General features: G+C 46.1%; 1 protein-coding gene across 3 annotated transcripts in view; it reads left to right on the top strand.

Moving 5' to 3' along the window:
• Positions 1-16,263, top strand: part of ASXL2 (ASXL transcriptional regulator 2) — a 128,392-nt gene that overhangs the window by 28,789 nt on the left and 83,340 nt on the right. Inside the window, exons 1-2 of one of the 3 annotated variants that reach the window (XM_086631458.1) lie at positions 5,758-5,777; positions 7,129-7,211. The exons of 1 other annotated variant lie outside the window; for it this stretch is intronic. In XM_086631458.1, coding sequence (XP_086487584.1) covers positions 7,156-7,211 — 56 coding nt within the window. In that variant the 5' untranslated portion in view covers positions 5,758-5,777; positions 7,129-7,155. Of the gene's footprint in view, positions 1-5,757; positions 5,778-7,128; positions 7,212-16,263 lie in introns of those variants that run through there. One more of the 3 variants, XM_086631460.1, reaches the window with a different exon arrangement.

Consider the following 16,263-nt stretch of genomic DNA (forward strand, 5'->3'; position numbering starts at 1 on the left):
TTCACCTCAGTCCTTTAGAGACTAAATGAGCTGCTTTTGATCATTTGAGGAAGGTCTGTATCATAGAATCACAGAATAACTGGGGTTGAAGGGGACCTCTGGAGATTGTCTAGTGCAGGTACTCTGCTGCAAGCAGTGTTCCTAGGGCAGTGTCCAGTCCAAGGGTGGAGGCTTCATCACCACCGTAGGAAACCTTTTTCAGCAGTTGACCACTGACAGAACAATAATAATAATAATTATTAACAATAAAAAAACTAAACACCACCACACTCAACTTGTGCTTGTTACCTCATGTCCATTCAAGGGATACCGCTGAAGAGTCTGGCTTGGTTTTATTTACAGCCTCCTATCAGGTGCTTATACACATTGATAAGATCCCCTTGGGCCTTGTCTTCTCCAGGCTGAACAGTCCCAGCTTTCTCAGCCTCTCCTCATAAAAAAGATGCTCCAGTCCCTTAAAATGATCGTTGTTGCCCTTTTTTGGGCTTTCTCCAGTCTATCTTGAACTGGGGAGCCCAGAACTGGGCACAGCGCTTCAGATAACCCTCACCAGTGCTGAGCAGAGGGGAAAAACCACCTCCCTCAACCCGCTGTCTCAACGTTCTGCCTCCTGCAGCCCAAAGTGCTGGTGACTTCTCATGCCTCAAGTGCATGCTGCTGGCTCGTGGTCAACAAGGGCTTGTGCCTCCCCAGGTGCAGGACTTGGCATTTCCCTGTGAACCTGAGATGAGGTTTTATCTGCCTGTTTCTCCAGTCTCTCAAGGTCCCTCAGAATGGCTGTGCAGCCGCCTTGTGCATCAGCTGTTCCTCCTGGTTCTGTAGTGTTTGTGAACTTGCTGAGGGTGCACTCTGGTCTGTCATCTGGTTGTTAATGGAAAAGTCTTGGACCCAGTACCAGCTCCAATGTTTTCAAGGTTGGTTGTGGTTTGTTTGTTTTTGTTGTTGTTGGGTTTTTTTTTGTGTTTTGTTTTGTTTTTTTTTTTTAACTACTTATTGCCTGATAGCAGATAATTGTGTCTATGAAGACTTTATAATAGTCTTTACTCAGTAGAGGTGCCCAGAGTTTTGCTTGGTTTTGTTAAGCAAAGCACACCTTAAAAGTCTTAAGCTATTTCACTAGCAGCAATAATTTCATGCAGTTCATCTTATTGGTGTATTGTGAGGTGGGAGACGGACAAAGAAAAGTTTCTCATCCATCTGTTGACCGTCTGGGGTCAAGAGTCAATGAAGGGTCTAGATGTTGGGAGCTCGGTCTCTCCCAGTGGACAGGCAGCCTTTTCAGCCACTTGTGTGTTCCTGAGCCAGTGTCTTGAGATACAGATTTGCGTGAAGTCAGCGTTGATGGTTAACATGGAGTTACAAACGCTTTCTCGTACGTTTGAGAACAGGCCATTTTGTATGGATCTGTTTTTGCAGTACCCAGACTTGTGGCACCACATCAGCAGCTCCAGCAAAATGCCGCAGTTCTGTACTTAGAATCCACCTGAGAGTCATGTCCTCAGATGAATATTATTGTACATCAGCCCAATGGAAAATAAATCGGAGTTTGCGCTGTGATCTGGTGGGTAAAACTGTCTTTCAAGGATACTGATGGGTAAGAATTTATAAGGCATCTCTGAGCAGATTGTCAGATGAATTAAGTCAATAAAATCTATTGGATGTATTATGTTATTCTGTCGTTAACCGTGCAGAGATATAAACTTCCTTTGCAAGACCAACAACATGTTGCCTTTTGACAATTCTGTTGCCGTGTTTGTTGCTCTTCTAGGCTTTCTGTTCAGAAAGAGCGTGTTCACGCTGGGGAGAGAAAACAGGCAGCTCAGATCCATTGTTAGCTTGCTTCAGGGGTGCTCATGGCTGTGCCACCCCTTGGATCAGTCGTCTTGCATTCAGTGCTGTCTTTGTTGCAGCCCAGTGTTGCCCAGGTTCTTGTGCGTATTCTTGACGATGGGTGACTGTAGGCAAGAAGAAAACCCACTGTGGCTCTCCTTACTACTGGGGCACCTCCAATCAGTTTTATTTCTAATCTGTCGTCTTCCCAACCTGTCTTTTTTTCTTTGGTGTAGTCTTACAAAAGAAGGTTCACCTTGACACCAGGACCTTTGACACCATCAAGCTGAGCTAGCAAAAGTCTCTACTACTCATAGCAGACTGCTTCACTTCTTCAGCTGGCACAGCAATGGTGGTGACACTATAGGATGTCGGTCCCTGCACTGACTGAACACCTCACTGCCCATAGGTGAGAAGTCTTGTCCCAGACAGCACGGAGGAGGGTGCACCACCCAGGTCCATGACTGCATGGAGTGCCTGGTGCTCCTCTGGGAGAACAGGGCCGAAGAGGATGGCAGCTTCACCAGTGGAACATGGGCTCTGCTTGAGTTGCTGAGTGCACCACCCCTGGGGAGGGGTTGAGTAGATGGTGCAGCACTAGGGAGGACAAATGGGAGATGAACTGGTTATTTGCAGAGATACTGCAGGGCAATAGCCCAAGCCCCACGCTGCTCAGGAAACGATAAAAAAGCTGCATTCCAGTGTCAGGGGCAGTGTTGAAGATGGAAGTGTTGGTTACTTTCAGCAGCAAAAAGACTTCCTTTGTCTTGCAGATGTTTGGGTGGAGAGCAAATGTGGGGTTTTGACCACATAAGAGGAGCACTCAGTTCTGACAGACTGGCAAATTTTGGGCTGGTTGTGCCTGGAGCAGACTTGCTGTCTTGGGAAGTTTGCTTGCCAGGAGGTTGGATCCAGAATGTTGCAGAGAAGTTGGTAAAGTTCTTCTGGTTTGTGGACTGCTACCACTACTACTGCTATGGGCACCTATAGGATCAAGGTTGGAAGAGACCTCAGGAGGCTGTAGTCCAATGTTCTGCTCAAAGCTGGGCCAGCTTGAGGTCAGACCGTGTTGTTTGGGGCTTTATTGAGTCAGGTCTTGATGAAAACCTCCGAGGATGGAAATAGTGCAGCCTGTTCTGTTTCTTGACTGTCCTCATCATGAGAATGTTATTCTTTATACTCCAGTTGTCACAACTCTTATTTTCAGCTTTTACTCCATGTCTCTTGTCCTTCCTCTAGGCGCCATGACGAAGAGTCTGGCTCCGTTTTTATAATCTTCTCATAGGTACTGGAGTGCTATTATGATGTCTTACCCTCAGCCTTTTTTTTTTTCTTTCAGCTTTCTTCAGCATCCCAGCTGAAGAAGTCCTCTACCTCATAGCTTTGTCTTACAGGGAAAGTGGTCTGGCCCCCGAGCATCTCAGGGGGCTTACTACTAAAATTACCATTCCTTTATCCCTCTTCCTCCCAATTTATCAACTTTGTCCCTGTATTAGAAAAAGAAGATGATCTCCCAAAGGAGACCTTAAGCAGATTTAAGGTCATTGCCAGGTCTTGGAAGGAAGCTTGAGAGATCTGGGAGCCCAGGTGGTCTCCTAGATCCTGCTGGTGAATGGGAAAGCCTTAGGCAGGAAGCAGGTATCTTCTGAGTATCAGCTTCTGCCTGCACAGTTAGCGCTTATTAGTCAGGTTGTTTATTTGAGCATGGAACTCCTTAAGGAACAAAGACTAATGGCAGGAGATAGGGTCCATGTGCTGAAGAGGGGCAGGGGCATCTTTGCCAACATGGTTGCTAATGGTGTGTGTGGGCTATCAACTAAGTTTGTTGTGGGACAGGGACTGAAACCAAGAGAGCAATGTAGGCTGAAGGGAGGTACCTGGGGGACTGTGACAAGGAAGCTTCTTCCACTTCTCCAGAGAAGCTCTTGCAGCTTCTCAGTACACCTCTGGGCCGGTCCGAAATGCTTGTTTGTAAATGCATTGGGAATGGGACATAAGGGAATGAGGCCTGTGTGCGGTATTGGTACTGATAATTTAGTTCCCTCTTGGTCAGTTCTCGTTACATGCAGAGCCACAGTGTTGATGAGATTAAGCTCATGGAGGGATGGATGCTTGCAGTGGTTTGTGTGGAAGGGAACACATGGAAAATGAAGAAGAGTTTGCCTTCTATGCTAAAGAGCAGCTTTAGAACACGCAGAGCTGTGCTGTAGGACTGGTGGTGACTCAGCTGGGAGCTTATCAGTTAATTTTATGGTGTAGAGCACAAGTTTTATGAGGAGTGGCTGAGGGAACTGGGATTGTTTAGTCTGGAGGAAGGAGGCAGAGGGGAGACCTTCTCGCTCTCTACAGCTGCATGAAAGGAGGTTGTAGTGAGGCAGGTGTCAGTCTCTTCTCCCAAGTAACAAGTGATAGGACAAGAGGAAATAGCCTCAAGTTGCACCAAAGGAGCTCTAGACTGGATATTATGAAAAATTTCTTCCCTGAAAGGGTTGTCAAGTGTTGGAACAGGCTGCCCAGGGAAGTGGTGGAGTCACCGTCCTTGGAGGTACTCAAAAGACATGTAGATGTGGTGCTGAGGGATATGGTTTAGTGGTGGGCTTGGCAGTGTTGGGTCAATGGTTGGACTCAGTGATCTCAAAGGTCTTTTTGAACCTAAAGTATTCTATGATTTTAAGTTCAGAGGGGAGAGGGTGGCAAAGGGGAAGTCTTGGTGGGTGTTTGCTGCAGGCTGGCAGATCAAGAAGAGAAAGCGGATGAACCCTCTTTAGACAGCTGGAAAAGCCTTGTTAATAGAGCATTGGTTCTGACTCTGCCCCAGCATCTGCTGGAAGGGCAAGGTGATAGAGTGCACAAACAGTCTGGGAGACGTGTGGAATTGTGTGAAGACAACCTTTTAAACGGGTGCTGGACAAACTGGCTAGACGAGATCTAGCAGAGTGAAGGGAGCTGATCTGGAATATGAACAGTGGGGCACAGTGGCACCTTTTGGTTTCAGTGACAGTGAAATGAGAGTTTTAAGATCCTATGGGAAGTGAAAAAGTGAGTAGAAGGATAAAAATGCCTGGCTTTGGCTTGTTCAGAGAACCCATAGATGAGACCCTACGGGAATCTCTCCTGTAGAGAGGAGGAACCAGGAGAGCTGGCTGATCTTCAAGAACAACCTTCTAGGAGCACAAGAGCGGTCCATCATGATTTGCAGGAAGTCAAGCAGGTGTGGTAGGAGGCCAGAAGGCCCATCTTGCTGAGCTCAACTACAGGAAAAGGTCTGATGGAAGGAAGATGTGGGGACAGGTTATGTGGGAGAAATACACAGAAGCACCCTGCGGGCATGCCAGGATATAATTAGAAGTTTTTCTTCCTTTCTGCTCTTAATGATGAGGTTCTCTGGTTGAACACAGTATTAGCTTCCATTGTGGTTGTGCCTAGTGAGAAATTAATGAAATGTGGTGTTGCCGCTCTAGGGATGAGCGAGGTGAGACTTGTCAAGAGCACGTCCATGTAATGAAAGTCAAGAGGAAAATACAGTGTCCATGAAGAAAAATGCACCCTTATATTTTTGAGTGTGAGAAATGGCAGATGTCCCAAAGTTCCTTGTTAACAGAATCATAGCACTACTTTAGTCTTTTAATTTATTTTGCTAGCTGCAGTGAAAAAGTTGACACCGCAGATGGAAATTGAGATGGTCTTAGCTCTTCTTGCTCTCCGTGGGATCCCAGCACACTGTGCAGAAGGAGCTTTCGGGTTTTGTTCCAAGTTACTGGTATAAAAGCATCCCGACTCCTTGGCAGTGCTGAGCCAACATCAATTAGGAGCTGATACAGATCTGAAACCTGCAGCAATCTGACTTAAATCACTCCTCAACCACCTTAATTTCATATCCTTTGGCTGTGGGCATCCCTGGTTATGTCACAGCCAGAAACGGAATGAGTCACTGAGGCTGCTACAGAGTGAGTGTAAACAAATCCCACTTAAATAGGTTTTAAACTCTCTTTTTTTATATATATATATATATATATGTGCTACTCTGCTATTCAAGAGGTGACGGAGGAAGTACTGTGCTTCAGGGGGTGCTTCCCTGCAGCCAGCCTGGGTGAATGTCATGCTCCAGGTTTGGGAATAGCTGCGGTTGCTGTGAAAGTCAGGCTTTAACGTAACTTAACAAGAGACTTCCACATGCTGAGGACATCACCAAGGGCTTCTGGAGCTGGAGCTGGTGCACCACATAGGGCTTGGTTTCTCTAAGCAGGGAGATGCTGCAGTTCAGCAAGGTCTATTCCAAGTCCTTTCCAGAGACAGGAACGTCCTCCTGACGTCCGCAGCCATCAGGACAGCTTAAGTGTTCGGGAATGAGGCACAGGGGTTTTGGAGGAGCCGTGTGTTCTGCACAGCTGTTGGACAGGGAAATTAGAACTGGTAATTCCCTCCTGCAAAGTCACTTGTGGTTTTTTGTGCTTAACATACTGATGGTTTGTTTTCTGTTGGAACCCAGGGGTTGATGTGCTGGGCATGGGGCAGAGGCGGATGATTAAGAAGGAAACGAGGCATTTCCTGCCCATCCCCCCAGCACAAATTTTGCTTAAAATATCCAAATGACGTGCAGAAACTGGCATCTTCCTTCAGAAGTCTTACCATCTCGCTGTTGTGAATTATGCTCTTGCATCTTGGCCCTCTTGGAAGGGAGGTGGGTGATGCCGAGGCACCGGGTTGTGCTGAGGGGGGGCGGGGAAGGGGAAGAGCATAGCAGAGGATGTAATGGAAGAAGCGTTTTCATAGACCGCAGTTATGAACTTTAAGCCTGAATTGTGTGCAGAGATTTTTCAGACAACCCTAACAGGAAATTTGGTGTTTAATACTTAAACTTCTTTAATACTTACAACCAAACTCATCAGTAGTTGTTTCAGTGTTGCAAACCTTAAGGATTTGGGTTTCGAAAGTTTTAAATCTGAGGTACCCTGACAGTTCCTGAAGCATTCACAAGGGAAGATGATGGTTGTGAATCCACCCTGTTACTGCGGAGCATTTAATCCTTTTCAAGAAGTGTTATCTTGGGGCAGCGCGTTTGAAATGGAATTTGGGAATCCCGTGAAAATGAATTCTTTGGACAGTCTAATGCAGTCTCTTTGCGCTTTCTGTTCCTCTCCTGGAAAGGGTGGTCATGGGAAGTGAGAAAGCCAATAGTTCTTTCTCAGTTGTATCCTTGGAGATGTCCAAACCATTCAATGTAGTTTTCTGTGCAGTCAAACATTAAAGTGAAAACGCAAAGGAGTAACTTCCTCTCAATCTACTTTTGCTTGCCAGGTCCTGGAGAAATATCCTAATACACCTATGAGCCATAAAGAGATCCTTCAAGTTATCCAGAAAGAAGGACTTAAAGAAATCAGGTGAGTTAAGTACCCATTCCAGTGAAACGCATTTATTCTTTGGTTCCAACTTACTTCAGTTTACTGTTAACCCCTATCTCCTAAGTATTTTTGGGAATGAAATGTTAAATACCTGCAGAACTGGAGTCCAGGTCCCGTTTGCAAATAAGCTCTCAAGTCACTGGTACCTTTCACCAAGAAAGTTAGATAGGTCATACTTAGCTTCCCGGGATGAGCCGCGTGCCTCTGGTCTGCAGCTCTTGTATGAGATAAACTAGACCTGACCAGGTAGTTCAGGCTCCAGGTACTGAAGTCAACTGAAGCACTTTTTATTTAATCTTTAAAAAAACATAGTGAAGAGTCGTTCAATAGAAATGACCTAAACCAAAACTTAAAGCTATCCAGGAAGTAAAAAAGCAGTCTCAGTTACAAATCTTTGTTTAGAAAACTTCATGCCTCAAGCTATTTTCTTTAGCATTGTCTGGAGTAGTGTGTGGTTCTGCTTTAGATCTTCCTGTCCCCCCCTCCAGGAGCAGACTGAGTGTTTGGTGTGGTGGGCAAAGGAGGCACCAACTGGAAGCGGAACAACTGAGATGACAGCTCTGGAACTGCTGTTACCGTAGCTGAATTCTTCAGTCACATATGTTTCCCAGAGACGGACAGATTTATTTGCTGAGATAGGGAACAACTATCCACATGAAGTAGAAAGTATTTATACTTCTGTTTTTGAGGAGCAAAGAAGCAGCAGGAGGGGAAGATGATTGGATGTGCCAGTTCATCTATCTTGGAATGAAATAACCATCCTGAATTATGTTCTCCGTTCCATTTTGCCAGTTTAATGCAGCAATCCATCTGCTTTGCCTGAAATATTCAAGGGCCCAAGTGCAGAAATCCTGCTATTGATAACAAGGCCTTCCACTCCATTTGTGGACAAAACAAAGGCGGTTTGCTTTTTGGAAATGTCAGCTTATCTAAAAGTAAGGGAACCAAACAGACCCTTTTAGCTCTTAGGGAGGTGATGAAAGTGGGGCTTAGTTCCTGCCCTGACCATGCACTTCGCTCTGGGGCAGGACTACGTTCAGTGAGATCAAAGGTTTACCAGCCTTAGAGTGGCTTCAGCATCGTGTTAAATACTGTTAATCCATCAAAGGCAGGTCTGCAAGCACTGACCGTGCTTGCCAGCCCCTCGCGTGCTCCCAGGGGTAGAAATGCAGTTGTCTGTACTGGTGGTCTTGCTGGTGGCAGAGCACAAGTCCAGCAAACGTCCAGGCTCTTGGATGTGGTGAACCTTTTTAGCATTTCAGAGTGCTCTTTCTGGGGCAGAGCCTTAGGCAGGAGCTCAGATGTGGTGTGAAAGATCCAGTCTCTGGCTGGCCAGGCCAAATTTTGGACTAAACAGTCAAAAGAAGCAGAACAGAAATGTCATGGTGCCATATAATTCTTCTCAACCTCAAGTCCTTCTTTTAGAGTTGATCTGGGGATTTAGCTTGAGCTGATAGTAAGTTGTTTTGTTTTCCTCTCCAAAAGAGCTGCTGCTGAGCATCAGGACAGCACAAACTCCTCAGTATCTTAAATCCCAAAAGATGTTTGTGGGAGCAGTCGGAGGTGAAACGCAGTTTCTGTAGTTCAGCTGTCCACATTACCGACTTAGCCATGCGGGGACACTGGGGAGTGGTCTTCCCCTTAAATGTTAGGCTGATGTAATAAGCTTTATTGAGGTTAAGACCTAAAAGATTGCCAGTTCTTAAGCAGTTCAATTCCAGTTAGTGCCAGTAATGTGTTTGTGGCTGGATTTGGCTTCCAATTAAGTCATAGCCTGTGACAAGATGGGCTTAACACGGATCAGCATTTATTAGGGGAAAAAATCACATTACAGAAGATATAAAAGCTGTCAGATGAGGATGTTGAGCTCATCAGATTTTGAGTCCTCTTATGTGGAGGTTCTGGCAGGAGACCACGGCACAGCCTTTGCCAGGGGGTATGGCAGATCCCTGTAGGCGGTTCCCGTGAGACAGCCGGCGGCTGCTGGACTGGTCAAACGGTGGGTAAGGCTGCAGGCAGGACACGGGCTCTCCTGTTAGCGTGTGCATCAAGGCACTTGGGTTTTTTAATTGTTTCTCAATGCAATTTGCTTTTAATAAAGAAAATTGTAAATATCTTTGGTAGTAAACTATTTCCACAAACTACACAGTCTTTAAACCATCAGTTTAGACTGCAGTGTCTGGTTGTTTTTGTTTTATAATTCAGCATCTACTGCCTCACGTCCTTAGATGTATCTCACTTTTTAAAATCTCCGATTTCCAGAAGGAAATAATTTTAGAAGTGACAAATAACTTTCCTACAGATACGCTGAAGTGAGGCAGAGAGAACGGAGAGCCCAACTAGTGTCCAGCAGTTGCTTTTTGGTTTGACCATGCAGCCAGTCCACCTCCCGTTTGCTCTGATGATTCCTGGCACATGCAGCCACTTGACCAGCTGCTTGGGAGGAAGCTGAGGGGCGTGTTGAAAGAGTTTAGAGGATGCTGGTACCGTTGTAGGGGATTTGGAATTGCAGGGAAGAAGGGTGGCAGTTGAGGTGAGTGTGGAAAACCCAGGAATAGTGATTTCTGCAGGACAATTTGGCTATTTTTTGGCCAAGACTAGGTCTTTCATAAGATGGAGGGGGTTTTTGTAGCAATGTAGAAACCTGGGGTTATACTGGCTGATTCGTACCTGGATTTATAATTTTATCCTAGTTCTCAAGTAATTTTAATAATGAGATTTTTAAAGGATCAGTACTCTGAGGTGTCGGTTTTGGAGACCTAAGGCATATGAAAGCTAGAACTACACTTTTTGCATGATCTATCATCCTGATTTTCTTGATTTGCCTGTTTTGACACTGCCCTAATTCTGGGAGATCCTTTCCTACCTACAGGTCACTGCTTGCAAACTGCAAAAATAAAATACACGTGGAGGAACACTCGATGAATTGGCAGCGTAACCATATCTGGCTCTAAGATTTGTCCAAGATCCTACATTGCCTTATCTCTTTTGGCAACGTGGCTTGGGGAAGCCTGAGCATGTTGTAACGCTTATACTTTGAAACAAGGCTTTGAAGATGCATGGGATAACGGTGTTAACCCAAGCAACACCAGCTGTGAAAGTTCCCTAAACTTGAGTGCATGGGATAGACGGGCACCATGAGTTAGTGACAGAGAATCACATTTTTTTGATAAGTAGCTTTTTAAATGAAAATTGTTAACTTGTCATTGGATTTCATTAATCTCCTTGGATATGTTAAAATCGATGTAACAGTATCGAAAGCGTTAGCATCTTTGAAAGGTATCTTTGGCAGCCTTTTAATAGCCATGAAAGTTTTGTTTTCCTTGGATTTTTGTAGGGGACTCTGTAGAATACTAGCTTGTGAACCTCTGTCCAAACATGGTGACTTTTTTGCCCAAATACTCATTAAGCAAGGAGATACACCTAAACTCCAGCTCAATCTCAGTGAAAATGAAAACAGACATGGTGCTCTGGCTGCTTTTATTTCAAGTATTCATGGAATTTCTAACATAAACTAAACCAAACTCTTAAACCATTTCGGGGGGGGAGTACAGAAGCCAAAGTCTCCTTTTCACCAGTCGTATTTGGACTAGATAAGTGTGTCACGGATGGTTTGGCTTCGAGTTTTAGCTGCCCTCCAGGCAGTGGCTGATTTATGCTTCTCATTGGCAGATGGGTCCTTCCAAATTCCTTGCAAGGTGCTCTGAGCATCCAGCATCTCCAGATGCACACCCTAGGGAGGAAACTTCCTTCCAGACAAGGAGATGGTTATGTGAAGAGGGTTGGAGCTGCTCAGTCCGACACTTGTATAAATGAGCCACCAGCACTGTAACTTCAGGCTTCCATAAGGCTTCTTAATCAGTTTCCTATATTTCTCCTCTCTCAGTGGCTGAAAACGAGAAGCCTGCTGTATTTTTTTGGTTGGTTTGTCCTCTATGGGTCTTGTAATGCGAACAGTCTGTCCTCCTGAGTGATGAGGAAGACTACAGGGATGATGATTGCCCTCATCTCAAAAGAAAACACAGGGCGTTCAGCTTCTGTGTGGTTCATAACAGTGTCCTCCAGTAACTTGGGTATTACAAAATGAGGATCTTGCCTGAGTGGGGAAAAACTCTATACTTGGTCACTCTCTTGCAAGAGGACAGAGGATGAGCTTAAAAGGAAAATAGTCTCAGAAATACGGGCAAAGGTCAGGCTGGAGTCTGGACTTGGCTCATAACTGTAGGAAGAGGGAAGCTGCCTACTGCTGGAGGATACTCTTGCATCTCAGATTGAGTTAAGGACCAAAAAATTGATCTCTCTTCATTCTTGGCAGAACACTTTGCCACTGAAATACTTCCCAGCTGCTCTCCAGTACTTTGATTTCCTGATCTTCTGTTGCAGAGCTGGGATATAAGGTGGGGTTGGGGGAGCGGAGTTGCATGCTGCTCCATGCCTGGATTATCGAGGCGGTTGTTCCTTCAACACCTTGATGCTAGGAAGTTCTTCCACCAACATAACTCCCCTCCAAAAAATGAACAAACCCACTCCCCTGCACACAGGTAAGGGTGAAAGTAGGGCTTTCAAAAGGATGCTGAGCTCTTAAATTATTTTGAAAAGGATAAAGTTCCTGTTGGATCCCATTGACACTGGTGTGAGGATAGGTTCTCTCTTACAGAGAGTTACCTCTGTTAAAAGCTAACCCTACCAAAACTGTTAGACTTTCTCTTTGTAAAAGCTGCTCTTTAAAGCCGTGATGAGCCTACAGTAAAAGACTCTCCCAGGGGAAAAATATCATCTAGACTCATAGAATGGTTTGGGTTGGAGGGGACCTCAAAGATCATCCAGTTCCAACTCCCCTGCCATGGACAGGGACACCTTTCACTACACCAGGTTGCTCAAAGTCTCATCCAACCTGGCCTTGAACACTTCCAGGGATGGGGCATCTACAACTTCTGTGGGCAACCTGGTCCAGTGCCTCACCACCCTCGTTGTATAAAATTTCTTCCTTACATCTAATGGAAATCTCCCCTCTTTCAGTTCAAAGCCATTGCCCCTTGTCCTGTCACTCCACGCCCTTGTCCAAAGCCCCTCTCCAGCTTTCTTGTAGCCCCTTTAGGTGCTGGAAGGTCTCCCTGGAGCCTTCTCTCTCCAGGCTGAACAACCCCAACTCTCTCAGCCTGTCTCCATAGCGGAGGTGTTCCAGCCCTTGCATCATCTTCGTGGCCTCCTCTGGACCTGCTCCAACAGCTCCATGTCCTTCTGATGTTGGGGGCCCCAGAGCTGAACGCAGTACTGCAGGTGGAGTCTCCCAAGAGCAGAGCAGAGGGGCAGAATCCCCTCCCTCGACCTACTGCCCACGTTCCTTTGGATGCAGCCCAGGACACGGTTGGCTTTCTGGGCTGCCAATGCATATTGTTTCCTCAGTGTCCTCTGATCATCTGAGCTGGTGACTGAAAAATACCTGGTCAGGCAGGACCCGAGAGAGGAAGGGTCTTGAGGTAGTGATGGAACCTGCTGCAGCCTTGCTTCTTCTGTTTGTTTGTGCTGCCTCCTGATTCCTTGCAACAGCAGGAAGCTGGGAAACAGGAAGGTAATGTGTTGAAGCTAGAAAGCTAATTTGAAGTTTATTTTCCTGACACTGCTATATGGGGAGTCTGACAGGAGTGGGGTAGAGGAGGTGATGACGGCTGGGAGGACCGGCCAGAAGTGCTTCAGGATGGCCCTACAGCAAAGCATCCTCAAGAGGACACTTGTGTTTCTGTAGTGTTCCCTGACCTTGGCTAACCGCAGCTTTGTGAATACAAATTAAAAACACCAATGAATTTTTTCTGGTAGCAAAGACTGTAACATGCAGCATCTTCCTGTTGGGAGCGGGGTTTTGTGCGTCGGCTTGATGAGTGCTCTGCACGGGAGGTGTTCGGAGGTGTGAGCAGCAAGCACAAGACGTGGTGGGACTTGTCCTCAAGGGAACTGCAGGGAGAATTCTGCCTGGGGACTCCTTTCAGCTCACACCGCTGTGCCCGTATAGCCTTCCCGAACAGCCTCTGCATCCGGTGGATTAATTTGGTGCCAGCAGCTGACCCCTTGGCATTGCAGCCCCTCACCTGCCCTGTGCTGCAGGACTCTGTCAGAAGGGGATGCTGGAAGGAGTTCACCATCGAAGGTTGGCAGGCAGTGGATTTGCCACACTTGGTTTGTTTACAGTGTGAATTTATTCAAATAAAGCTTTTCAACTTCTTAAAAAAATGCGTGGTCAAATTCACCTGGCGATAGCTGTGACATTCCACAGCGGGGAGGTCAAGTACCACCACGTTGCCAAAAAACCCACCTTTCTATGTAGGCTTGTGTGGAGTGTTTGGAACTATTCATTTCTTTGGCAGTCCGTAGTTAACCACACCAGGAAACGTCTGCTTGAGCTCTTTGTACGACAGAACATTTAAAAGCTGCTACATCCAAAACTGCTTTTTGTAATCTGGTGGTTGGTGTTTCTGGTGAGCGTTCGCTTCTATCAATAGCTTCTGCAAAACGGAGTCAGACTCTTCATGGAGGTACGCAGGTCTGAACAGAGGCCATGAACGCAAACTGTGCGATGGAAAATTCTGGTTAGATACGACTCCCCCATTCAGCTTTGGGGCCCCCAACATCAGAAGGACATGGAGCTGTCGGAGCGGGTCAGAGGAGGCCATGAAGATGATGCGAGGGCTGGAGCACCTCTGCTATGGAGACAGGCTGAGAGAGTTGGGGCTGTTCGGCCTAGAGAAGAGAAGGCTCCAGGGAGACCTTCCAGCAGCCTTCCAGTACCTAAAGGGGCTACAAGAAAGCTGGAGAGGGGCTTTGGACAAGGGCGTGGAGTGACAGGACACGGGGCAATGGCTTTAAACTGAAAGAGGGGAGATTTCGATGAGATCTAAGGAAGAAATTCTTCCCTCTGAGAGTAGTGAGGCACTGGCACAGGTGGCCCAGAGAAACTGTGGCTGCTTCATCCCTGGAAGTGTTCAAGGCCAGGTTGGATGGAGCTTTGAACAACCTGGTGTAGTGGAGGGTGTCCCTGCCCATGGCAGGGGGTTTGGAAGTGGATGATCTTGAAGGTCTCTTCCAACCCAAACTGTTCTATGAGGGGAAATTTTTTTTCCACCGTAAGGGTGATAAAACACTATAGCAAGACTACGGGGGTTGTATGGTCCCCACTTCTGGAGATATTTAGGGTTGGACTGGACAAAGCCCTGAGGCACCTGATGTAGTTGCTCCTGCTTTGAGCTGGAGATTGGACTGGTGACCTCCAGAGGTCCCTCCCCATCTAAATGACTCGAAGCCATGGCCCCCAGCCTTGTGTTCCTCAGCAAAGTGCCTTTTGGCTTCAGTGCCTCTTGTCAGATTGTGAGTCGCTGTGGTATCCCAAAGCCTTAATAGGTGTATTTGTGGACAGGGAGTGCAGTTACAAGGGTTGCTGGGAGTCTTAACTCTTCTAGTACAAAACCAGCTTTGGTTTTCCCTCTCTGATGGTGGGAAGGTGCAATTCTGACCTGGCTTGGAAGGCACTGTAACTAGCCAAAGCCATCAGCTGACAAAGGTTTAGATAACTTTCCACGTTCTTTAATCCACAGCTTCTTTAAAGATAACTTCAAATGAGCTGGAACACCTTGAGTTCATCTCATGGATTTGATATTGATAATGTTGAGTGTGTATGAGGGCGAGTGGATAGGACAGGGACATCCATGCTTCTTATTGAAGAATAACCAGGGTTGAGTTACCTCAAGTCTTTCTCTCTAGTTATTTTTTTTTTCCATTCTACTAGAAGATGGGTATTATAAAATGTTCATAAAAGTATTACTGACCCAGGACTTTCTACGCACAGCTGGGATTCTGGGGCTCTTTCCTAATGTTTGACTGCTGGGAAAAGGGAATTTTTTGGAAGCAGGTGCCTTAGGGCCAGCCTTACAGGCACGCACGTTTTAATTGCAAGACTCTTCTTGAGCTTTGCTCTGTTAGTTACTGTCAGCCTTTAGGAGATGGGGCTGGCAGCAGCAGAGGCCAATAAATACTGATGCAGTTAAGTTTTTGCAATGTTTTTCCTTTAGTCAACTGAAAGTTGGATTTGGCTTTTTCTGGAGAAGATAAACAGTTATCAACTTCCATTTTTAACTGAAGACCACCAGAACTTGGTATTTGATTTGAGACCTTCATGATGACTTTAAGTGGAATTTGTGTGTAAGGTCTCTGGCGTAAAGTACAGGTTAAAGCTATTTTTGGTGTGGCTGTCAAATATTAGTCATAGTGACAGTTACAGATTAATGTTTAATGAGGTTAATGGTATGTTCGGTGGGTGTCTCTTCTGGACACTTGTGACTGTCCTGTTGTTCAGTATTTTCTGCTCTGACCCAGGCAAGGGCTCCCTGCCAGGGCTTTTCCTGAAGCGAGGGAAAGTTGGAGATGCAACCTCTGCCCCTTGGACACCACGAGCTCCAGGCCACCTTGTCTTCTGGGTCTAGTGACACGAACCTTTGGCTGCAGATAGTGCCCATACTTCATGAGGAGCTTGGTTGGTTTCCCTGTAGACCACAAAATGAGAAGCTGATCTTGAGGGACACCACAGGTTTGCCACACCCTCAAAGGGCATGTGTCTTTTTTGCTTCATTAGCATTAATTCAACTAAAAGTTGAAGTAGGCATAGGTTTCGGTACCACACGGTGTCTGTGCAGAAGCATGGAGGTAAGTTAGTGGGTGCCATAAATGCTACATGTAGGGGAAAATGTTGGTTTGGAAAATAATAGAACCATAGAATGGTTTGGGTTGGAAGGGACCTCAAAGATCGTCTAGTTCCAACCCCTCTGCCATGGGCAGGGACACTTTCCACTAGATCCCATTGCTCAAAGCCTCATCCAACCTGGCCTTGAACACTTCCAGGGATGAGGTGTAGTTCAAAGAGAATGGTGATAGAGAAAGACCATGTTGTTACCATTAGCAGGGAGTGTTAAATGCATTTGTTACACGTAGGAGACCCTCTGACAAGGTGACTTTGTCCATATCCCTTATATAAAGGTATCAAACC

The sequence above is a fragment of the Tauraco erythrolophus genome, chromosome 2, assembly GCF_009769465.1.
Source record: "Tauraco erythrolophus isolate bTauEry1 chromosome 2, bTauEry1.pri, whole genome shotgun sequence".
NCBI classification, from domain to species: Eukaryota; Metazoa; Chordata; class Aves; order Musophagiformes; family Musophagidae; genus Tauraco; species Tauraco erythrolophus.